At 40.7% G+C, this 24,899-nt stretch overlaps 1 protein-coding gene and 1 long non-coding RNA gene across 3 annotated transcripts in view; both read left to right on the plus strand.

Annotated features, from left to right (window-relative positions):
- IPO11 (importin 11) overlaps positions 1–19,433 on the plus strand; it is a 96,948-nt gene extending 77,515 nt beyond the window's left edge. Inside the window, exons 30-34 of one of the 2 annotated variants that reach the window (XR_004420747.2) lie at positions 1,170–1,265; positions 4,228–4,312; positions 9,931–10,191; positions 16,098–16,204; positions 19,284–19,433. Coding sequence is in view for 1 of the 2 variants with exons in the window: in XM_033085610.1 (XP_032941501.1) it covers positions 1,170–1,265; positions 4,228–4,312; positions 9,931–10,095 (346 nt within the window). In the remaining variant the exon portion in view is untranslated. Of the gene's footprint in view, positions 1–1,169; positions 1,266–4,227; positions 4,313–9,930; positions 10,247–16,097; positions 16,205–19,283 lie in introns of those variants that run through there. The other variant, XM_033085610.1, reaches the window with a different exon arrangement.
- Positions 19,434–19,732: 299 nt separating this feature from the next.
- The window catches only part of LOC117011082, a 28,626-nt gene continuing 23,459 nt past the window's right edge, over positions 19,733–24,899 (plus strand). Inside the window, exons 1-2 of the long non-coding RNA XR_004420854.1 lie at positions 19,733–19,824; positions 19,938–20,042. This is a non-coding gene — a long non-coding RNA (uncharacterized LOC117011082). The remainder of the gene's footprint in view (positions 19,825–19,937; positions 20,043–24,899) is intronic.

Below are 24,899 nucleotides of genomic sequence, written 5' to 3' on the forward strand. Positions count from 1 at the left end.
CCTCTTACAGAACTGCACCAGCAGCATCTTTTTACAATGAAATTCCAAATAGGGAGCAATAGAGTACTTCAGTCAGTGCCAGTCACAGGAAAAGGGTTGTAGTTTACTATCACCATTTAGGTCCCTTCTCTGCTGCATGTAGCTAGAGGTATTCCTGAGGTGAATACCTTTTCACTTGCGGATTGTCTTCACACTTTTACAGTTCATAGAATAGGAGTCTGAGATCCCAGGTTCTACAATAGCATGTCTCTGGCATTAGGTCTGCAGTAGCAGGAAGTGGAGCAGAGGCAGCAGTTGACTGCTCTCCATTAACTAGGAGATTAACTAGTTGATTGCACCTACTTTATCCATCATGGGGAGGTCGTGTTTCTATGCCCTTACCCTACAGGCACGTGCTTTGTCAATGCAGGAGCAAATGTAAATATTTTCAGTGTAATTCTGGGCATTGTGGGCCTATCTAGTCAAGCCTTCAGGTTGTGTTGACTAAAGGTACTCGTGCCTCTAAACTCCCAAGTGATTTCTACCAGCCCGTTGCATTAGTATTAAATAGGCTTATGTGTCAAATGGCAGAAGGTGGCCATGTTTAAACAGATAAATCCTGTTGCCCTTTCTCTGTGCAGTTAGGAAAGTCGCACTCTTGCAGAGTGCAGCATTTTCCCACCCACTCTGGGAAGTTGGCTACCTAGGAGGGTGAAGAAATAGAGGTAAGTAGGGGAATGTACCTTCTTTACAAGTAGCCATTGCTCAAAGAGTTGTGTAGGTTTATGCATTGAATAGTGATGGTAGAAAAGGTGTAAATGTGTTGGAAATAGAAACCACTACTCTCTTCCCTGCTGGCAGGAGCACACTCTTCCCACTCAGTTCTTGACTTCTGTGCTTATGTGTATTGTCTTCTGTTCCATTTGCAATTTAATTCTAGTTTTTCAGTGGCACATTAAGTTTTGTTATATTTTAAAATAATGTTTCTTGTATATTTTGAAGCCATTTTGCAATTTAAAAAAATGCTGAATTATTTGCTTTATAGCATGCTCAGCTAAGCAGTAAGCAAGGAAAATACCTCTCAGTAAGTGTACTCTACAACTGACCAAATTTCCTGTGCAGTTCCTTTAGCTAAGTCACTTTCCTGTTCTTTTCCAATGTTATCCAAAATAAATTTTGTTCTTTTACAGTGTTATCCAAGATAAATTTTGTGGTATCATCAACATTTCAGTGGAAGGACTGCATGATGTTATGACTGAAGATTCTGAAACAGGAACATACAAAGAGTAAGCGGAAAATCTTATTCAAACTGGGTTTAACAGTAGCAGTACTGTTTTATATGAAGTATTTTCATTTGAAAAATCTGTAGGCAGTTAAGACATGGTTGTTAGAGTTCTGTTTTCTCAAGAGCAAGTGTTTTAGGAAGATAGAAAACATTTGGTCTTTAAAGAAAATACTTTCAATGGGGAAAGAGGTCTTAAAATGACAGTATAATTTTATATTGTTCATTAAGTTATCTACTAAATGATGTCTTAAAACATTCATATGCTTAGATTTGTTTTTTACTTACTTGACTGTTATGGCTAAAATTTCAATACAACAAGCTTGTGTGTTGATAGGGACCACCCCAGCTCAGATTGTAGCTCAGAGTTTAAGTGTGACATGAGCCTCATGTGAGTTTACCTAGTGTACAGTATTTCGCAGCTTGGGGAACTTGAAAACATATCCCACAAGGACAGTTCTCCAGTTGTTCCATGTAGCACATGTACTGTTACAGGATATATCTCAAAAGACAGTTTACAGAGCTGGGAGCAAGAGCTTGCTTGTGCAGAAATGTGGGTGTTGGAGGTGTCCAGAGTGCACTGCCACCCTGCACCACACTCATTCATCTCAATGAATAATAAGATATTTTTGGACAGAGATATTAATGTCATTTATATCTCTGTAATGATTACTTTTAGAATGGAGTAAGACATTAAAAACAGGTGCTCTGCAGGGTATTCTTGCAGACTCTGCTAATAACAAAATTCACTGATGCTCTGATGCTAAGAATCAAGCATTTTCTTTCAGATCATTTCACAGTGATGGAACAGACAGTGTATTAACTAATTAAGTGCCTAAGGAGTTAGTTGCTGCTACTGAAACTAGGTGGCACAGAACAGCCAGAATGCAGTCTATTAAATTCTTCACTTGAAACAGATGGTATGCACACAACTGTGTGTTGAGAACAGTCCACACTCACACTGAGCCTGAACTATGCTTAAGAGTTGCATGCCAAAGTGCTTCCCACCAAACTGTCAGTAAAGAAAATATAACTCCAAAGTCTGGCAATATGCACAATGTCTGGCACTGTGTTTTGTTTGCTGTTGGAGACAACGTTGCAGACCCCTTCCATTTCTAAATGTGTTGCTTTGCCAGTACTTGTTGAAAAGAGTTCTCACTGAGAAAAAAACAAATTTTATCCTAGTTAATTTCATATTTTAAGCCTGAAGGCTTGTAGAACTTGTCACTACTTTTCCAAACTCTGGCCATTGTTTTTACTTCATAAAGTATAGTAACATAGAACCAGTATAGAATCAAAGACATATTTATGTTGACAGGTTCTGAAAGAGTTATTTGAAAGATTTTGACTTTTGCATAATGTATTTTGACATCATCTGGAAGGTAATGTGAGAGCAGTCATCTGAAATAATGTACATTGTTGTAGCTCTTTAGACTGAAGAAGAATGGCTTAACCCTGAACTGGTTCAGATAATATGTAGTCCACTGATTATCATATTAGCTAATTATTGTAGTGCCGGAAATAAAATTGTGTGCGTGTTTACCACAGGAAAATCAGAGCTGAAACACTATAGAACTTCAGCCACTGAGGAATAAAGTGAGGGTAAACACGTACAGGGAAAATTGCAAAGGTTAAACAGTGGAAATGGCTTAACCACTTAATGAATACATTTAAACTGGATTTTTAAAGCTACTTTTGTAGTTAGAGCAGTGAGATTTTGGAAGTGCTAAAAGCCTTGTCATTTTTTAGATTTATATTGGATTAATCAGGTTATGGAAATGTTTGAACTGTCTTAAAATACAAAGGGATTATACTCAGGTTTCCTACCGCTCTAAACACATGTTAATAGAAGACTAAATATGTAAACAGAGTAAGTTTGAACATTTTAATATAAAATCATATGAAAACACATAAGATCACAACCTTTTTTCATTTTAGTAACATTAAAATGGGTTATTAATCTTAGTTGATGGAGCATTTCACATGCTTGTAGAATGCAGCAATTAAAAATGCACAGTATTACAGGACTGAAAATAATCTGCATCTGCCTTGGTGTTTTGAAGTATGTGCATTATGTGTCCTTCGTGTCTTAAATCATACCTGATACATGGTGGCAAGTTGTCATCACTTGGGTGTTTTTTTAATCATTTTGATTTTTAAGGCAGAAATTCCAGGAAAATATTTGATAAAGTGATGGAATATTTGTCTATTGTTTCAACATAGAGCATGTAACGTGAATGAAAGACATGTTTTCTATAAGAATAGCTGTCATTAATGTCTTTATAAAGTCTATTCAAACCATTTTACCAGGCAGGAAAACCTCTGACTTTTAAACTGGCTTTTTTTTTCCTTCGTATTTTCTGGTTTTATACTTACTTCAAAAATAAAAGTAAAATATGGCTACTATTTGCACATATGAGTACCTGCCCAGTTGAGGGTTTCAGCAAAACAAAAAATGAGTTTATAACCTTTGTTCAGTGTCTTGTAGATTTTATTGTAGAACCAATAGCACTGTCCTTACTAGATTTCCGGGTCCTTTTGTCAACGATCTCACAGGAAAACATGGATGTCATGAGACATCATTGCAATCTTCGCATATGTGCCACTTTGACTTAGTAGAGTGCTTGTATAGCGCTTTCTTGAAAAGAGTGGAAAATTTTTGTAAAGATCAGGGTTTTTTTCTGTATTTTTTTAAAAGCCACATAGTCTGTTTTCTATGTGCACAAATGCATTGTAACGCACAACTTAAGCTAAAATATGAAGGATCACTGATATTGTTACATGGATAGAGGTGACAGAGAACATGCATTCATGCTTCATTAGATTCACTGTTCTCAGAAAAAAATTACTTGTGATTTGATTGCCTGACTTTCAGCAAACTCCCATATCTGTTGTGTTTTCAAAAGTGCTTTAAAATAATTTCTAATGAAAATGTATGTTAAAACTGTTCTTATTCTCATTTTTAGCTGCATGTTAATGTCTCATTTTGAAGAGCCCAAGGCTACAGAAGATGAAGAACCTCCCACAGAACAAGACAAAAGGAAAAAAATTGTGAGTTTTAGACCTGTTATTCAGTCATAGACCTGATTGTGTGCTTCACTTCTGTCACATTAAATTCTTTTTAGGTTTGGTTGATCTGTTGTTCTCTGAAAATTCATGTTTTGAATCAAAAAAAGAAAATTTAATTCTAAACCTTGTAACCACAACACACTTCAGCTTGCTTTTTTACATCTTGGTAAATGTTATCAAAATAAACATCATCTGTTCACAAAATCTGGGAATTACAATACAAACACAATATAGTAGGAATTTACTGAAAAAAGCAGAGAGCTAAACTTTATTGAAACGTCACGGCAGGCCAAATTTCTCATATTTAATAGACTCAATGTGCCTGCGTAGAATTTTTTTGCAGTGTAAAGAACTCTTACAAAGAGACCAGTGTATACTTGTGTAACTTTTCTTTTAAATACTAAATTAGTATTTTAAATGCTAAAAGTAATATAATATGTCTTTTTAAAAAATGCAAAAACTTTTCCATATTGTTCTGCTATTAGAAATGCCTTAAGAGAAATTCCTAGTGTCTTGCAATTTCAGATTTAAACAAAATGCAGAAATATAATTTTCTGTGGTCCATAAAGGTATGATACAGTTCTATAATTGTTGCTCTAAAATGCATCTCTAGATTCTGTTAAATTTCCTTCTTGCCTGTGGACTTAAATTCTAGCTGTTTGTTGCAGAATGATAGTATTTTTTCTTAGTGGTCTTGTATAATCTCTCTATACATATATGTATATATCATTATCGGTAGGGGTTAGTATGTCTATAGATTAACAGAGAAAGAGATGTTTTGTTTGTTAATCAGATGTAAAAAGCAAAAGTAAATTTAAATCTACAGTTCTTTTACATTCTTAGTTTTGAGTACACTCCGACTACATTGCTGTCTGGCTAAAGTTTAATAGCTTTATGTCAGACCTTAATCTTTCTCTTGCAGTTTAGCTTCCATAGTTTAGATATATGTTGAGGAATTTAGACTTGTTAGATTTGTAATGGACTATCTTCAGCGTGGTTATGTCAGGCAAAATGAAAAGCAGGGCATATTGAATTATCCTGTATCATTAAATGGTGCAACACACCAATATGTGCAGTTATAGAGAGGGAACTATTTGGAGTCACACGCAGTACAGCGTTAGTTGATTAAAGATAAAAGTGGTTTGATAAGGAGGAGCTTCACCAAACTACTAACATCACATCAAAAGTCTTGGTTTACTTCCTTTGCCTTGTCATGTATTTTCCTTTGCATATCACTTTCCTTTTTTCCTCTAAGGAATTGCTTGAGGTTTGCTCCTCGTCTGCTCTTTAACATTAAGCTTAAATATGTTGTTTGCTTGGAAAGTTTACAGAGAATAAATTATCATACATGAACTTCAAAGTTTCATTTTTGTTTTGAATCTCAGTCTAAATTTAACATGTTCTCTGTCTAAATTTCCACAGTTTCTGTGTTTTCTAAATTCCATTTTGGAATCCCTTTGTTTTTCTCCTTTCAAGCCTTCTTTGTAAGAACAGCTGTCCATTTCAGTCTTCTCATTCTTATATTTAGTTATTTTTTCCTGATGTATTTCTAACTTAAGCCTTCTACACTGTCATTTTTTCAGCTAACTTTAGTATACACTATATTCTTACTCTGTTTAATGTAATTTCTTGCAGCTGTGAAAGCAAGTGAACTGTAGTTATTATGAAAGTTTGCTGTACATTCATGGTTAATCCCAGCTGAAATAGCTTGGTGTATATAGTTTTGCAGATGGTGCAGAAACTGAGACATGACACCTGGCTATTTATTTCAATATTGTAGAGGTCTTTTGGGTAGGTCGCTAGTAGCAGAAGTGTGTGATAATAATCAGAGTTGCTAATCATGGCTTCAAAAGCACAACTAGCTTTTGGTTTTAGAAACTGGATTAAAAACAAACCTTACCTGGGCTCATTCCTACCTATGTGTGATAGAAGTTTCCTCCTCTTTGTAGGAACACCAGTGCACACACTCACATGCAACTTAGAAAATAGTAATTTCACGAATACAAGCCGCACTGAGTATAAGCCGCATCTCTGGGTGTTGGCAAATATTTTGTTTTTTGTCCATAAATAAGCCGCACCTGAGTATAACCCGCTCTGTCGTTCGCAACGAGGACCTGCGTGCAACAAAGTTGCCAAATAGTAACAGAACGGCGGCAGGGCGGGGTTTACTGGCTCAGCACGGGCTGTGCAGGCTTGGCCCGCTAGGGGCTGCTGACGGGGCCAGGTAGCCCAGCCCGGCGCTGCCGCTCAGCGGGGCCGCTGGGGGCCAGCCGCCGCTGCCACTGGGCTCGGTCACCATGGCCCGGCACTGCCCTGTGGTGGCAGGGACGGAGCCCCCCGCCGCCTCCCAGAGCTGCGGCAGTGGCGGCCCCGGTCCCCCGCTGCCTCCCCGGGCCGCCACAATGGCGGTGCGGGGCCCCCCCGTCTCTTCCCTGGGCTGCGGCAGAGGAGGGAAGGAAAGAGCTCTCCCTCCTCTCTCCCTGCTCCCTGTGCTTCCTGCAGGCAGCCAGGCTCCACCCGCAGTGCAACAGAGTAACAATTTGTAACAATCGCAAAATGCCGACTTTGCAGCAGCTTGGCTCGGCACTCTGGCTGGCACTTCTGAGGTTGTAAATGTCAGAAAATTATTCACATATTAGCCGCTCCTGAGTATTAGCCGCATTTCCGGTTTAGGAGCAAAATCTTAGTCAAATTGGTGCGGCTTGTATTCATGAAATTACTGTAACTTCTTAATTAAGTCTGAAAACTTAAGTCTCCTTTGACTTAGAGATGAGAGATAATGCTTCTAGCAGCAAGAGTTAATCATACTACAGAAGTCTCTACTGGCTTTGAGTGCTGCTGCTTTAAATGAGGAGGCAGCCAGGGAGATGTGAGAGCAACAAATTGGCAGACACCCAGGTCAGTGCAGACAGAGAGACAAGAGGTGCTCCAGGGGCCAGAGCTGGGGTTCCCCTGCAGCCCCTGGTGCAGCCCATGGTGAGGCAGGTGTGCCCCTGCAGCCCAGGGAGGGCCATGGGGATGCAGAGATCCACCTGCAACCCCTGGAGGAGCAGATGGATGCTCAAAGGAGTCTGACCCTGCAGAAAGCCCACACTAGAGCAGGCTTTTGTCAGGACCTGTGGCCATATGCAGAGAGGACCCCATGCTGGAACAACCTGTTCCTGAAGTCTTGTACCCTGTGGAACAAAAGAGATGCAAGCTGAAAGAGTTAAAGACTGCAGCCCGTGGATGCACTCGTGTGGGAGAAATTAATGGTGTACTGTCTCTTGTGGGTGGGGCCCCATGGTGGAGAAGGGTAAGGGTGTGAGGAAGAAGGAGCACCACAGACAGCATGTGACAAACTGACTGTGATCTCCATTCGCATTTTCCACAAACTGCTCCAGAGGCCGTGGAGAATTTAGGGTTAAAGTTGAGTCCAGGGGGAAGGAAGAGGTGGGAGGAAGGTGTTTTGAGATTGTTTAATTTCTCATTACCCTACCCTGATCTGGTTGGTGGTAAAATAATTTTCCTGAGTCAAATCTGTTTTGCTCCTGTGAGAAACTGGCGACTGATCTCTCCCTATTCCTACCTCAGCCCATAAGCCTTTCTTTATATTTTCTCTCCCCTGTCCCAGTTGTGGAGGATATGATTGAGTGGCTTTGGTCAGGGTTATAAGGATGAGAACAGTTGTATTTAAATACCTGTTTTTCTGTGCAAAATTCCCTAATTTTATGCATAGCAATTCTGAGCTATGATCTTACAGAAACTAACTATAAGTGAATTACAGTAATTTCACGACTATAAGGTGCACCCTTTTGACGGAAATTTTGGTCTGAACCTGGAAGTGCGCCTTATAGTCCGGTGCGCCTTATATAATGTACAAAGTTGCGAAATTTGCCAACCCGGAAGTGAGAGCGGGGAGGGAGGGACCAGGTAGCCCCAGCCAGCAGGAGCCGCACAGAGAGGGAGGGAGCGGGCAGCCCCACGCCGTCCCGAGCCGCCGCGAGCCGTGGCGTCCCTTAGCCGCCCTGAACCACAGCAACTCTGAGGTGTGAGCTGTGGCCATCCCAAGCCGCGGCAGCCACAAGCCGCCTTGAACTGCAGCAGCCACGAGCCGTGGCCGCCCCAAGCCCCACATCGCCAGCTGGGGGCCAGCAGGATTTCCAGGGCCCGCACATGGGAAGGACGCTTGGGGCTGCATTTAAAGGCTACACCAATCTGTGAAAAATGTTTTCAAATTGAGCATCTGCCAGTAAATGCCATGATCATGGGATTTTACTAATTCGTTAATTTGTTGTGCACAGCACAGATCTTCGCTGCAAAAAAAAAAGTGCACCTTATAGTCCGGTGCACCTTATATAATGTACAAAGTTGTGAAATTTGCCGACTCCCGGAGGTGCGCCTTATAATCTGGTGCACCTTATAGTCGTGAAATTACTGTATAGGTCCCAAATTGCAGTTTTATTTTTATATGAACAAATGCCAATCATTCAGAAACTGGTAGATTCTTTGCTTGGCAAGGCAGGAAAAGAATGCCACCAACTTCAGCAAATATTTATTAGAGTAGTTGTGATTTAGAAATTTCATTAAAAAATGTGTTATATTCTAGAGATTCAAATTGCATTTACTGAAAAAAAAAAAAACCCTTCCTACAGTGTACCAAACTGTTCCTGCAGTTACTTCTCCTTTCTAAAAAGTGTAATGGTAATAATACATAATAAAATGATCGAGTCTTACCTTGAAATAGCAAAATAGTTTCCTGACCTTCCGGCATAAACAGTGGTGTTGTTTGGGTTTGACACTAAGGTGAACAGATCTGCATTAATTGCCATTGACTTCAACATCCTACTTCCTTATGATGCAGCAAGTGCCAGGTGTCCCCATGTCCCATTGCCTTCTGTCCAGCTTGGTGGACTGAGGGACAAATGTGGCATAACTGCGAATGCCCTGAGCCTGCCCCTGTCCCTGTTGGCACTGAAATTTGCAATACATCCTCTGTCAATGTAGCCTCTTCTTTTACCTATTTTTGCTTTCATTTAAAGGCAACTAATGTGGGAAAATACAGACGAATGTCCAGTTCTTTCCTGCCCAAAAGAGAATTGTATAATCCAGCAGGATTTATGAGGTTTATAAGTATCAGTACTGAAGTGTGTCTGTTCTTTATACATATGGACAGTTTATTTTGTTTGTTATATCGTCTAAACGAGTTTGAACTTTTTTGTGTTTTGTTTTCTTACTAACAAAATAAAACTGACCATAGTACATGCCATCACTAAAGTCCTTGGTAAGATCTGATCTGATTTTTAGGAGTTACAGTTCAACCATAACTATTGAAGCTGCTTTGAAATTGTTTTATCTTGTAGAAGCATGAAACCTTAGAGCAAAGTGTAAGACTCAGGATTTGACACTGTTCCAAAGTTTCATAGTTTTAAACTAATATTTGCCTTGATAATAATTAATTTGATCTTTGTTTTGCACAAATCTTTCTTCTTGTTTCTCAGGGAAGTAAAGAAAGTAAAATCAAATTTCTTTCTTGAGCTGAGGTTAGAATCAAAATGCATAAGTCATAGAGTGTTTTTTATTGCATTGTCATATATTTTTCTTTTGCATGTTTTCCACAGCTTGCACTGAAGGACCCAGTACACACTGTGTCACTGCAGCAGTTCATCTATGAGAAGTTAAAGGCACAGCAGGAATTACTGGGGGAACAAGGTTTTCATGCCCTTATGGAAACCGTGGATACAGAAATAGTTGCCCAGCTACAAGAATTTTTACAAGGCTTCTAAATAAGCAGAAAAAAGATTTTCTATGTCAAATTTTTATTTCAAAAATATGAAAGAGCATCCTAGCCTTCAGTCTTGTATGGACAAGCCTAATGAAAGGTGAAAATAACTTGTGACAAAGGAATAAAAATAACTTTTTGCTGTTACTCTTAAACTATGTTCTTTTGGTTTGGTTTGTGTTTTCTTTTGTTTTTTTTTTTAATTAATAATAAAAGGTTAATTAAGGGTTTTATCATTAGGCTAACATTTCCATAATTCCTAACATGGTATATGCTGCCCTAGGTAGTACCATTTTTTGGTACCCTTAACCGTGGTTTTGTTTCACAAAGGTATGTCATAAAGTCAGAGGTTTGATGGAACTTACTCATGTATATTAATGGGAAGCATCTGTTAATTCAGTATCAGAAGCTGCTTCCTTTAATACTGTAGATCTGTAACTTTCTCCCTTTCTATTCCTCTTTTTAGACAGTATGTTTATTAACCTTACAAACTGAAGGATTTAGGAAAGCAGTATGACTGTGAACAGAAATATTCCTTCATGAGAGAAAGATATTCACATTTGAATTGTCTCAGAGAAAAAGAAACTTTGATTGTAACACTTAGATTGTATTTGAATTGTTAGAGAACATCAGTGTATATTTCTGTTGGAAGATGTGAGTTTCATTTTTATCACCACATTTTCTTTGTTACCAAAAAATTTGTTCCTCAAGTTCCTTCTATTCCACTTTTACCTGTCTTAGCACAGAGAAACTGACTGGAGGTAGTTGAGTAATTAATTGATTTTGTGGCCATACCTGGACTAGTTAAAATTACCATGTATCTCAATTTTTTGTGTTTTTTCATCAAAGACATGTCATGAGGATACTTCAGGAGGAAGTGTCCTCATGAGAATGATTGTTGATAAACATTTAAGCCCAAATGGTCACAATTAAAACAAATATTTACCAACATGGGGCTTGCTTTTAATTATTTATTAGTTACCTGCAGGGTAAAGCTGCTCCTTTCTATGTGCCTTTGTCTTTTGTACCATGCAGGTAGAAGTGGGAAGAAATTTCCATTTTCAGATTTTTCCTTTTAAATACTGATCTTCCATCTTCAAAGTTGATATTAACTTTGCTTCACTAGGGGATGATTCAGCTGTTAAATCAGGTTTTTTTCTTCCAGAGGGGATTAGCTGTTTAAAGACACCTACAAGCTTTTGACAATCTTACCAGATCCTTTTAAAAACATGAGCTTTTTTTTTTTACTGATCTTTTGGGGAGTAATATTTTTTGAAACCCTCCCTTTGTTTGCAGAGGAAGACTCATCTTTCCTCTCCTCCTTTGGCATTAGTGTCAGAGGCTGTTGGGGCTCTCCAGTCCCCTGCTGGCAGCATGTCAGGAGTTGTGTGAGACCTCAACTCATTGGTTCCTGCATTTTACCTTAGCATAGGGAGCATTGCCAGAATTGCTAATATTTGTTTGTGTGTTTTGTGTATGTCATTTCCTCAATCATCCACCATCATAATGTCATAATTAAGAGGCTTATCTGGTTACATTTAGGTCTTGCAATGGAGGAGACTCAGTGTGCTGATGATCCCATTCAGCTGTGAGCCACAATTACCAGAACCTGGCGGCTTTTGCCTAAATTTGTTGCACAGTTAATCTATCCTAAGCTTTTAGCTCAGTATAAAATCTGTGTAGATCTGGTCACCCTTGCTAGCTGTGACCCCACCTGGCATGACCTGGTGCTCAGAAACACATCCTGGCAGGAAGCAGTTCTGTCCTTCCACCATTCTGCAAAATCTCTCGTGCAGTGCTGAATGACGCTCCCTGAAGCTTCAGAGGGAGGCAGGTCCTGCCTGCTGTAGTCTAGCCCTGGCCTAAAGGCTGCTCTGCTTTGTGTCCAAGCTGTCCAGCTCCCCGTGCAGCATCTTACAGGTCAGATCTGTCATGGTGGCTGAGACAGACCTTCCTGCCTGCATCATTCTCAGAGCAACCCCACCCCCTTTACCTCATGTGGCAGAGTGTTAACTGCAGTTTATGGTAATGCGTGATGGTGGCAGAGACCCTGTCAAGAATAATGGACATACTTTCAGCTAATAACAGCACAATAAGATGGGATTCACTTTCTGAGTAATGTCTCTGTATAACTGCATGTGTTCATTTTCACATGCATTAGGGAATAAATTAAATTGGTTAGTAGGTGTTTGGCTTGTGATCTTGGAAGATTTTACTCTGAGGCTTAGACTATAATTGGAAACAGTCATCATTATCATAACTGTTTATATGATAACCATTGTCAATGAGCACAGTGCCAAACAAGTGTCCATCTACAACCAGCAACAATCTAGTGCTGGAAGTGAAACAGCAGAAAGACTCTTACATACTATCATTATATATTAAACCCTTATAGGATTAAATTTTCTCTGGAAGAGTATGAACTAGGATGGCAGCAAGCTGTAGCCTTTTTGAATTTGATGGTGAGATTTTTAACTTTGGTTTCTAGGGAAGGAATGGAAACCAAATATAGCAATTAGCCTGACACCAAAGCAGTAAAATACAGTTTCTGAAATTCTCATGAGGAAGGTCTTGGATTCTCTTGTTCTCTAGCCTATGATTTTCAAGACAAATGTCATTTAAAGTGGAGGGGGTTTTTCCTGTGGCACAACTGAATACTTACAAATGCTATCAGTGTACTTTTCAGAAAAGGCAGTGTTTAAGGTGAAGACAAACTTTCTGCTTCTGATAAGAGTTAAATGACAGGACTAATTCTGCTGCTTCCACCTTCAAAACACTAGGTTTGGTGTATCAATGATGACCATTTTTAGGCCCCTGGCCAAAATGAAGGATTAGTAAATCATGTGCTCTCTTTGCAGTCTGTTAAATCTTTTTCAGCTTTAGAAACTAAATTTATCCAAGCTATAACTTATTTCTATTTAATAGTTGAGGTGTTTATCTAATAAAAAATATGACAGGAGTAACTTCTAAGGATGTTTTCAGGTTAGATAACCTGTGGGCAGGGTCTTGTCTTCTCACAGTGAGGTCGTGAAGGGTTTTCCATTATTTGTGAGCAAGTGCTGGGATCAAGCTGTGTGCTGGAGACGTCAGCCATGGTCGTGTCCCAGGAGGTGCAGAGGGAGTGCCTGTCCCAGCAGCCCTTGTGGGCAGGCTGCTGCAGAGAACCCTGCTCCTTGGCAGGGAAGCGAACTGCTTACAGCATAGTAGGGCTGTTCTGCCCACTGTGCCTTTACTGACAAGGGGTTCCATGATTCCAGGGAAGAACGCACCATGAAGGCCACTCATGTCTACTTCCTTCTCTTCAGGATCTTTACATACACAACTCATCAGCTTTTTCCAGTGTATTTTCTCTAAATTACTATTTCAGATGGGAGTCTGAACACCCTGGTCTAGTGGAAGGTGTCAACTCATGGCAGAGAGGTTGGAACTACATAGTTTTAAGGTACACCTTCTAACCCAAACTATTCTATGATTCCATGATTCTAAGCCTTAGAGGATTTGCCGATGGGAAACTCGGGTGTTCCGATGTCCTCCCAGGATATCAGGAGTGAAGGCCAAAGTCCTAACCAGAACCATAGCTCATAGCTATAAATTGTAACAGATATACAGTAATTTCATGATTATAAGCAGCACCATTTTGACTAAAATTTTGGTCCGAACCCGAAGTGCGGCTTATAATCAGGTGCAGCTTATATATGGATGAAGAACGAAAAGTTGCTGTTTTAGTTTGGAGGACAGGTGTCTGCTGAGAAAGGCAGGAGCCTCTCTTTGAAATGGAGAATGTAAACCCCCTCCCTCCAAATTATTATAATTTTGAAATTGAGGGGCTTTCAGGCAAAGGTAAGAGAATTAGGAATAGCAGTTCTTTTCTAGGGAAATTAAAATAGAAATACAGTACTACAAAGGAACAAACCCCAAACCCTGACAAAGTCAGAGTACAACCTGACACCCTGTCAGGCAGGGTGTTGGTAGCAGTCCCATTAAATGGTGGCTGCATCCTCCTGCAGTGACAGATGTGATTCAGTTGGAGCAGTGCTCCTGTAGAAGGTGCAGTTTCCCTCCGGAGGTCCAGTGGTGATTTGGAGAAATCTGGTTTTCCTCTGGAGTCCAGTGGAGAAAGGGGCTCCCTTAGTGTCCCAAAAACTCTGTTTTTATTTTGGTAAGAAATGTTGGGCTCTTCCCCCTGGCTGGAGCAACTTCCAATGGGATGAAGTAATTTTATCAGTCACACAGTGGGACTCAATGGGCCATTAGCAGAAAATGACTCGCTGGAGGAAGGGTGAGTTGTGAAAAGATGAAGAACAATGCCCCGCCTGGTTTCAGTGGATGGCCCATTAGCAGAGTATCTGCCGTTGAAGTAAGGATCACTGCCCCCACCCTCAACAGGTGGTGATAGAATAGATATCTTTTATCACACTCTGTATTGTAACATGGGGCTTATAATCAGGTGCAGCTTATAATCATGAAATTACTGTACTCTTTTCTCTGATGCTTCAGCAATGTTAAAATTATTTCTTTACATCATATTAACACAAATACCAGGTTTGCAGTTAATATTCAATACTGTTTAGTGTGCTTGACTTTTTTCCCTTAGTTTTTATTCAATTCCAAACTCTAGTAATGGTCCTAAATTGTAGCTCACAGTGTTAGAACAGTGAACATCTTCGATGCCACATCTTCATTTAGCAGAAGCAGCATCTTTGTAACTAAGATACACATTTTGAAGGCTCTTCAAACTCATTTACTTGTCTTGCTTCAATGCCACCGCTTCAAAAAATAAATGATTACTAATTTTAAAATGTTCACAATTTCCATATTACTGCTAACTATGATTAATAATGATGACTAATCACCAGGTAGTCAGATTTGACTACTTCTGTAAAAACATTTCATAAGGTTCAATAGCTTGTTCATAACACATTTCGCTGACTCTTGGGAAAATGAAATCAAATTAAGTGGAGACAACCTCCTTAAAAATTTAATTGGGTGTGCTATTGAAAAATTTAGTAAGGAGTGCTTACAGATATTACATCCTTTGCTCCTCACAGTGGGCAGGCAGCAGTTTGTTAGGCTGTGTGTACTACTGCAGTAATGAGTATGTACAGCATGATTGAAAATACTGATTATGAAGGAGTTAGTTTTCAAGTTTACACAGAATGGGTGATCAGTTTTGGTATAAAATGAAGTTAAAAGAATTTGCTGCAAATATGTTAACTCCACCAGCAATACATAAATGGAACTAGAGCATGCCTCTTAGAAGTTGATTATAGGGGATAAAATCACAACCCTCATCAGGTGTGTGTCGTTTCTGAAGTAAGCAGTGGATGTTGGCAGGTGGCAAAGAAGTTTGCCTGGGCTGGAGTTGTGAAAGCAGTTGACTTTTCATTCCCTTTCTGAAAAAGGGAAAATGCTCAACAGAAGTGTGTTATTTTACCTAACATTTAATGCTGTATTTATTTCTTTTTGAAGACTTCTTAACCTGCTTTTAATAAAATACAATTTTGAGGTCAAACTGTCACTTCTAAACCTGTGAAAAGCCCAAAATGTTCACAATAAATATTCTTTAATAAAACAATCTGCTGAATGTGCGCATTGGTTCAGGTAACATGAAAGTTTTCAGTTTTCAGTTGTTACATTAATCTCTTGAAAGCTTGTCCAATTCTGTAATGGAGTGTAGTGCTAATGAAGAGATACTGCATAAAAGAAAAATATTGAATCAGTCATACAATATAAACAAATACCCAATAAATTACCACTTTGAGAAAATAGAAATTGCTGATAGGTAAATTCTGAGCAGAGTAAGTGTACACTTTTTTATTTTGTTGCTTGGCAGTGTTTCAAAAATTAACCATGTGTAATTTCAAAAGTATTTTAAATCAAATAGTCTTTATTTTAATAGCAAATAATCTATTAATAGTTATGATTTTATTTTTTTAAAACTAAAATGACAAATATACAAATATTTGATAGAATACTGACAAAAACTACTAATTCTCATACCTCTAGATTGTGGGAATGGCTCCTGACTCACTAACTGAGCTTTCAAGGGAATAGAGACTGAAAAGTTTCCTTCACCCTGATGCTTCACCAACCCAACTTTAAACATCAGGCAGGTATGCAAGGGAGCTTACAGGCAAAAACTGCATGCACAAAGAGCTTTGTTCAGCTGTTGAAATGCTCTGCCCTGTATTTTCCCACACTTCACACTACCAGGTATAACTTTTTGGTTTACTACATCTGTAACAAGTGCCTGCTGTTTCACAAGCACTTGTATTTTTCAGTTCTTAAATATATAAATGAAATCCTTGTATGCTGCTTGTCAAACACTCTGGTGAGGAATAAAGGATCCAGATTGGTTTGTCCAACATCTATGGGTGAAGGAAGTGGTCAGACTCCCAGCCTATCTGGCTTTAAAACTATTTAAGCATTTTATTCAATGGTACTGTTATGCCTCATATGTGGATAGACCCTGGGTCCCAGGAGTCTTCATCTAGGTTTTTGCTGCCAGCCATACCCATTTGTTGAAGCATTTTGATGTATTATTGTTTCTCTCCTGACAATTCATCTGAGAGCCCTGCAAGCAGAATTGTTCTGCTCTGCAGAAGCTACTTTTCATCCTCTACCTCCTGAAGTACTTGTGAAGTAACCAACAAATTTATCTCAGCCTCTTTCTTGAGATTCTGCAAGCGCCATGTCAAACGCATGGCTGAATGAGAGGAGCTGGTCTTTCAGAAGGCTGCAGCACAGAGGCTCCTCGGGAGGCTGGCTGGTGGTGCAGTCAGACATGAAATGCTAACATCTAAGTAACAGGCAGAAATCAAGAGAGTGAATAAGCAGTTTTCAACCCGGCTGAAAAAAGATTCCACAAAGCTTCTGCACTAAAAATTAGTTTTATCAAACTTCATGGATGGTTTGGGAGCACTGATGAAAAAAAACTGCCAGTGAAATAGAAACAGCAAAGAATGGAACTGAGCAGGGTGGAGAAGTGTTGTGGTATGATGCTGGCTAAACTGCCTCAGCTGGGAAGGCTTCATGAGTTAAGGACCAGGAGAAGATGCTTCAAGGGCAAAATAGGCTCAACTTAAGAGGTACAAAGTGAGTTTATTACAAGAAAATCAAAGGAGGATGATGAGAAATAAACCAAGCCCTTAAAACTGCTCTTCTTCCCTCAACCCCTCCCTCCTTCACCCTGACAGCTCAGGGAGACAGGGCCTGGGGGTTTGGTCAGTTCATCACCAAGGTTTTCTTTCACTGCCCAGGGAGAGGAGCCCTTCCCTGTGAGACTGTGGGGTCCCTCCTGTGGGACACAGCTCTCCATGAACTTCCCAATGTGGTTCCAATCTCACAAGCAGCAGTCCTCCCAAAACTTCTGTGGCATGGGTCACTTTTCCGAGGGGTGCACTCCTCCAAGCACGGGCTGCTCCAGCCTGTAAGCAGGACCCCTGGGTCTCCCACAGGATCACAGCCTCCTCCAGGCTTCACCTGTGCCAGCATGGGGCTTCTCCAGAGAGTGCAGGTGGATCTCTGCATCCCCATGGATCCCCATGGGCTGTGAGTGGATCTCTGCATCCCCATGGATCCCCATGGGCTGTGGGTGGATCTCTGCATCCCCATGGATCCCCATGGGCTGTGGGAGGATCTCTGCATCCCCATGGATCCCCATGGGCTGTGGGTGGAGCTCTGCATCCCCCATGGATCCCCATGGGCTGTGGGTGGAGCTCTGCATCCCCATGGATCCCCATGGGCTGTGGGTGGAGCTCTGCATCCCCCATGGATCCCCATGGGCTGCATGGCACAGTTCTCTCACCATGGTCTCACCACAGCCTGTAGAGGAATCCCAGCTCCAGCTCCTGGAACAGCTCCTCCCCTTCTTCTGCACTGATCTTGGTGTCCCCATGTTTTTTCCCTCACATGTTCTCACCTCCTCCTCTTCTCTGACTGAGTTAAAACTGCGCCACTTCTTTTTTTTTTGCTTTCTTCTTAAATATGTTCTCACAGAGGTGACTCCTTTAATTGGCCCAGCCTTGAACAGCAGTGTGTCCATCCTCAGAGCCATCAGGGATTGGTTCTGATGGGCATGGTGGAAGCTTCTGGCGGTTTCTCACAGAAGCCTCTGTGGGCCCCTTGCTACCCTGCTGCAAGAAAATCAGGCTATGCAAAACCAACGCATGTAGCAACACAAAGATGGATGAAGCTCTAGAGCTAGAAAATGCTGATCTGCCTTGTGACAGATGTTTCAGCCCTTGTATGTCATGTTTTGCTTGGGGCTTGTGAAATGAAAATCTGGAGGATCCCATTGTTGAGGGAAAGCATTTGAACAAGCTCACACAGCTGGAAATGTGACTTTACAGAATCATCCAGTTTGGAATATTGTCTTAATGTCATACCTAGTTTACCCTCCTGCTCAAGACAGTCATCTGCAGCAGATTTCCCAGAACCAAGTCCAGTTGGTTCTTGAATATGTCCAGACATGAAGGCTCCACAGCCCACCGAGCAGCCTCTTTGACCACGCTCACTTCTTGTGTTCAAACAAAATCTCACATTTCAGTTTTTGTCCTCTGTGTCTTGTGCAATCATTGAGCATGCCTGAGAGGATTTCAGCTGCCTTTTCTTCATCTCTCTTATTGGGTATTTATACATACCGCCAAGATCCCTCAAAATTTGACAGTTTCTTTCTTTGGAGTTGGTTTGGGGTAAAAATTCTCTCAAGGAAGATAAAACGATGAAATTCAGTGGGTCCTGATGTTACCTGTTGTGGAAAAGAAACAGGACTTTTCATGGGCTGCAGCAGAGTACTGGTCAGTGTTTGGGTTGGAGACTGAATGGACCCATAATAAGAAGAGGATATGAATTTCCACAGACTGGAGGGGTCTTACAGGTACTCTGTCATGAGGAAGTAGAAATACCTGCATGTTCACAATGAGGATATGTCAGGAGCAAGACCAGAAGGGGGTGATGACCTCTTCAGGTGAGATGAGGATGTGTTTTATTTTGATTTCTTGTAAAGGGAAGAAGTACTAATTTGGGGGAAAGGCAGAATTAGAAAAGACTTTCTGCCTTGACACCTACAGCTGGCAAATTAATTGTGGAAGGAGTGATCCAATGTTGTAATGTCTAACGTTGAATCTCCTCACAAAATCTGCCCTGAGATTGAAGGATGAAGAACATAATCATTTTATCCCATTTTTTTAGGTGAATTTGCACAACTGGAGACAGATGAACCCTGAATTTGTTTGGAGGCGTCACATATGATGAGCATATGAGCATATTTCATCACTACAAAAACCAGCAATGTTGGCTGGGCCCATTTGTAAAACAGCAAGGAAGACATTTACCTTAATTTGGAGTGGGGATGTTGACTGTGTTTCATGACAGCATTATCTCTGGAGTTCAAGGCTCTTGTTTTACTATATAAGCATATAAGTGGGAGTTAAGCAGACATAATGAAGTCTTTAATGTCTTATTGCCCACAGGCATTGAGTGGAATTATTTTAATTTGCACTTTATGCCAAATCAGTTTGTAAATAGAAAAACAATTGCAGAAACTAGCTTTAGAAACGTATCAGTTTTAATGTGTTGAGTCACTTCTTCACTGTTTTGAAATAACATTAGAGTAGAACACTTAGACCTAGCAGACTATATGAGAGGCTGTTCTATTTCTATATTTTATTTTTAACCTCTTTTACTCTTTATTGTGAAGGATTCTGGGATGCTGCTCCTAATTGACCACTAGGTTAGGCATTTTCCTATTCTATTTACCAGATTCAAAAGCTTTTTTTTTCTTAAAGAATTATCTTCAACGTGCATTTCTTAGGCCATTGTTAATACGCTGCATTATCTTTACAGATATATAGAATACGCAAGTTAGTCCCAAGCTGCAACTAAATAAAACTCATTAGAAAACTCATTAGAAAATTCTGCTGGCCCTAAATCTTGGAAGACTTTGAACTGGTAAGTAGAAATTGAGAATATTTTCTCAGGCTTCCAGAAATATTCTGAATATTTGCTTCAGCTGGCACTTGAGGAAGATCGTGATGTCAGTCAGGTGAAGTCCCAGGTGACTGGAAAAGGGGAAATACGGCACCAATCTTAGAAAAGGGTAAAAGGAAGACCCTGGGACCTGCCAGCCTGTCAGCCTCACTTCTGTGCCTGGGAAGATGATGGAGCAGATCCTCCTGGAAGCTGTGCACATTGAGAACAGAGAAGTGATTCAGGACATGCAGTTTAGCTTCACCAAGAGTAAGTCCTCCCTGACCAACCCAATGCCCTTCTATGATGGAGTGACTTTTCCACATCAGTGGAAAAGAGGAGGGCTGTGGATGTCATTTATTTGGACTTCTGTAAAGCCTTTGACACAGTCCCCTACAAGATCTTTGTCTCTAACTTGGAGAGAGAAGAATTCAATAGGAAGGATGTGTGGTGGATAAGGAATTGGTTGGATGGTGACATCCAGCGGGCAGTGGTCAGCTGCTCAGTCCCAGTGGTCATCATTGAAAAGCGGTGACCATTAGAGGTTTGCATTGGGATAAGTGTTATTTAATATCTTCTTTAATGGCACAGAGGGTTCAAGTGCACCCTAGCTGGTGCTGCAGCAGATTTGCAGATGACCCCAAACTGAATGGCACACCTCACATTCCTGAAGGATGGGATGCCATACAGAGGGTCCTGGACAAGCTGGAGAATTGGCTCATGGGAGCCTCCTGAGGTTTAACAAGAGCAAGTGCAAACCCCAATGTCAATACAGGTTGGGGATGGACAAATCAGAGCAGCCCTGCCCAGAAGGACTTCGGGGTGCTGATGGATGAGAGACTGGACATGACCCAGTCATGGCACTCCCAGCCCAGAAAGCCAAACGTGTGCTGGGCTGCACCCAGAGCAGTGTGGGCAGCAGGGCAGGGAGGGGATTCTGCCCCTCTGCTCTGCTCTGCTGAGACCCCACCTGCAGTGCTGCGTCCAGCTCTGGGGTCCCAGCACAGGGAGGACATGGACCTGGTGGAGGGAGTCCAGAGGGGGCCACCAAGTTGATTAGAGGAATGGAGAACCTCTCCTATGAGGAAAGGATTTGGATTGTTCAGCCTGGAAAAGAGAAGTCTTCAGGATGACCTAAAGGGAGATTTCCAGTTCCTGAAGGAACCCTATAGGAGAGATGAAGAGAGACATTTCACATGGCATGTAGCCAAAGGACAAGGGAAAATATGTTTAAATTAAAATAGAGTAGGTTCAGATTAAATATTAGGAAGAAATTCTTTGCTGTGAGGGTGAAAGGGGTTGCTCAGAGAAGCTGTGGATACCCCATCCACGGAAGTATTCAAGACCTGTCTGGATGGAGCTTTGAATAACCAGGTGGAAGGTGTCTATGCCTGGAAGGGGGTGGAACTAGATGATTTTTAATGTCCCTTCTAACTCAAACCATTCTGTGATTCTATGGTTCTAGACTTCAGGTGTACCTTTGTATTTACTGTATTTTTAAACTAATTCTCCCTGGCATGGAGATTGGGATGATAGCGTGGTCCTCATAGTGTTGCTCATGCAGATTAATTATGTCTGAATTGCACATTACTGCCAGTGACTCAGCAGAGCTTGACCACAACCAGCTTATATTGTCTACTATGTGATTTCTCTTCATAGCTTTGGGGTAGGACAATTTTAACTGCCTGCTTACAGAAAACAGGTGAGTACAAGATTTCCTCAGTAGGAGCTGACGACCAATGGACTGCTTTAGGGAGGAAGAGGGTAGAAAAGATGTGTTTAGGAGAAAAAATATAGTGGAAAGGAAAAGTAAAGAAAAGAGGAAGGTGATGAGACCTGACATAGGAACAGACATAAGAAGTGAATGGTACTAAATTATGAAAATGATAGCACAAAGGGAAGGAAAACAGGAAAAACACAGGTAACAGTGTCAGGGTAATAATGTTCTGTTCAGTGTGCATGCACTGTCCTGTCTTTCTGTCACTGTTACCAGGATTATTTTATTTCTCAGAGCTTGCCCTGTGAAATAGGCCCTTGGAGCTTGCATCTGGGGCCTTCAAGTTTGCCAGAATGTCTCCTGTTTTGGAGCAAGAAGGTATTTGTTACTTGTGGACATATTTAAGAGAAGCAGTAGAAATCATGGCAGAGTTGGTATGGTGTTGGCATAAGTTGTCCTCCTGTTTCAAATAAAAAACAATGCATTTACTTGAAACACTATGAGCTCCTACTAAAGATTTGTAGGACTGAAGCTTCAGAGCTTAACAGCAGCAGATCAGTGATCAGTCACCAAGTGGCAGCAATACAATTGCTCCTGATAATTTTTGCACACCCCAAATAGGAATGTAAAGCCTTACCATAGGCATCACCAATGAAAACTGTGACTTTGAAGCTATGATTAAGAAAAGACAAAGAGACAAACCCCAGAGTTACATTTGCCTCCCCTTCAGAGCGTGAGTTTTTTTGTGTAATCTTATCTCTGGAGTTGTCAGTCTACCAAATACTAAATTTGCTGAAAGTTATTACTTTAACACTTCTTTCAGTAAAAATTATATTAAAATCTATATTATTTCCCTTTGCCCACAGTTATGTTTGCACTTCAAAGTCAATAAAATCTACAGCAATAAAATCCTAAGCAATCTTACATTCAGGCAAGTACAAGGGACTTTGTGCGCTGCTTCAGGTTAAATTGAAATTTTAACTCAACTTCATTTTGCAGTAAATTTGGATAAAGTAACTAATATAAGCTTTAGTGCCCATAAATACAATACAGTTCAGTTGAGACTCTAGAGACGCAATTTAAAGTGAAAAGGCTGTGACATTATTAAGCAAACATACACTCTTACTATAAGATTTTTAAGTACTGTAGTAGAGGCAAATTATATCTAACCCTGGGCATCCATTCCTCTCCAGTCTTTTATGATGTGAAATTACAAAGCATAGCTCAGGAACAGACAAATAAATAGTGTGTTCTTGGGGTAAGAGATTGGAGGATTTGATTTTTTTTCCCCTCTGAGTTGTTTAGGGGCCCCATAATGCAGAATAATTGTAGTTTACTGCTTGGATAATGTCACTATTAGAGAACACAGTGAGAAACGGTGCAGAGATGTTGTTTATACCACGTGGAGCTTTATCAGGGTGCTAAGGCTCCAAGTCAAAGCTGGCTGTTGTTTCTTCTGCACTGCTTCGTGTGCTGTCTTTCTAGGGCTTGATTTCTGGAGTTCCGCTAGCTCCCTGTCCACACTGGACACAGTCTCCCCTGCTTTGTGCTTTCCCAAAACCTGGCTCATATGAACAGACTCTGCAAAAACTAACTTGGCTCTAGCTGAGCCAAAACTGATGACATTTGTTGAACCAGAGCTGGCTTCGCCAAGAATGCCCTTGTGCTGTTGCACACTTCTCAAGTGAAGAAAGGTGACCAGAAATACCATGTTTGGATCTGCTTACACAGGCTAAGACAGGTGCTCTTAGTTCTGGCTCCTCATAGCAGTGACGCATCAGCCACACTTATCTGTCTAAATTGGTCCATAATTTATAAATTATGCTCAAATTAGTCCATATTTGAGCTAATAAACCTTTGTCAGACCCAGTTTAGTCAACAGCATGGCAATTAGGGCATTTCTATACCTGTTAAACTGCAGCCTGAATGTTTCAGAGGTGTCTCAGCAAAAGCCTAGTTAAGAGCACCTTGGGAGGTCTAATTTGTCCACAATTGACCTGTACTTGCAGGGCACAGGGGTCCAGATAATACGTAGTGTAGTCCTTTCATTTGTAGTTGGCCCAATTATGTTTGGGATTTTTTTTTTTTCCCCCCAGAAAGCACACTGAATTTTCGAAGGCTAATTCTGTACTGTGGCTGCTGGAAGATGTTAAGCTGAGTCAGTGGTTTGTGAAGAGCAACCATGACTCATTTCCTAAGGGGGGACACCCTTCCAGGAGAAACACAAGCAGCATGGACTGGATGGACAGGGCAGAGAATTAGAACACTCATACTAGTACTGTGTAGAGGCTTTTTTTGTGGTTGTTTTGAGTATTTTAGTCATTGCTGCTGAAAGACGTGTTGGGCACTGCTGGCTGAGGCTGGGCAGCTGCAGAGCTTGATGTAATGCACCATGTGGTTGATCCTCACTGTGGCAACAGACGTGGTGGTTAAGACACAGGAGACAGAAATGCTGGTCTCCTCATCTTTTAAGTTGGCTTCAGATTCTTCTTGGACCTCATAACTGTTCCTGGGAATAGTATGTTGTGCTCTTCTGTGTGTCATACTTCATACTTTATAGTACGGGTCGTTACTGTTTCAGAAAAATAGCATAACTAAAACTATGAAACTCTTAATTGATGATGCTTCTTGCTTTCATAGAGTAATAGAATTCCTAAGATTGGAAAATGTCTCTAAGGTCATCAAGTCCAACCATATCACCACTGTGTCACCACCAAACTGTGTTTCCATGTGCCACATCCATAGATTTTTTGAACAGTTCCAGGGGCAGTGGCTACTTCCTTTTGTCCTGCCTCTTGTTACCTGGGAGAAGAGCCCCAGCTGGCTACACCCTCCTTTCAGGCAGTTGTAGAGGGCAATAAGGTCCTTCCTGAGCCTTCTCTTCTACAGGATAAGCTTCTCATCAGATATTTGCTTATTATCACATTAAACTGACAAGCAAAAATGAACTGGAGTGCATTAATGCGAGCTATTAAGTGATGTGGCACTAATTATGTCTGCCATAAAACCCCAGAAGTACTAAGGCAAATTCCTCTTTTGGTTGAATTGCTATATTTTGGAGCAGACTGTAAATTACAGAGAGGGTGTTTGATTTAGTGGGTGACATATGCATTTGTCCTGGA

The sequence above is a fragment of the Catharus ustulatus genome, chromosome Z, assembly GCF_009819885.2.
Source record: "Catharus ustulatus isolate bCatUst1 chromosome Z, bCatUst1.pri.v2, whole genome shotgun sequence".
Classification (NCBI taxonomy): Eukaryota; Metazoa; Chordata; class Aves; order Passeriformes; family Turdidae; genus Catharus; species Catharus ustulatus.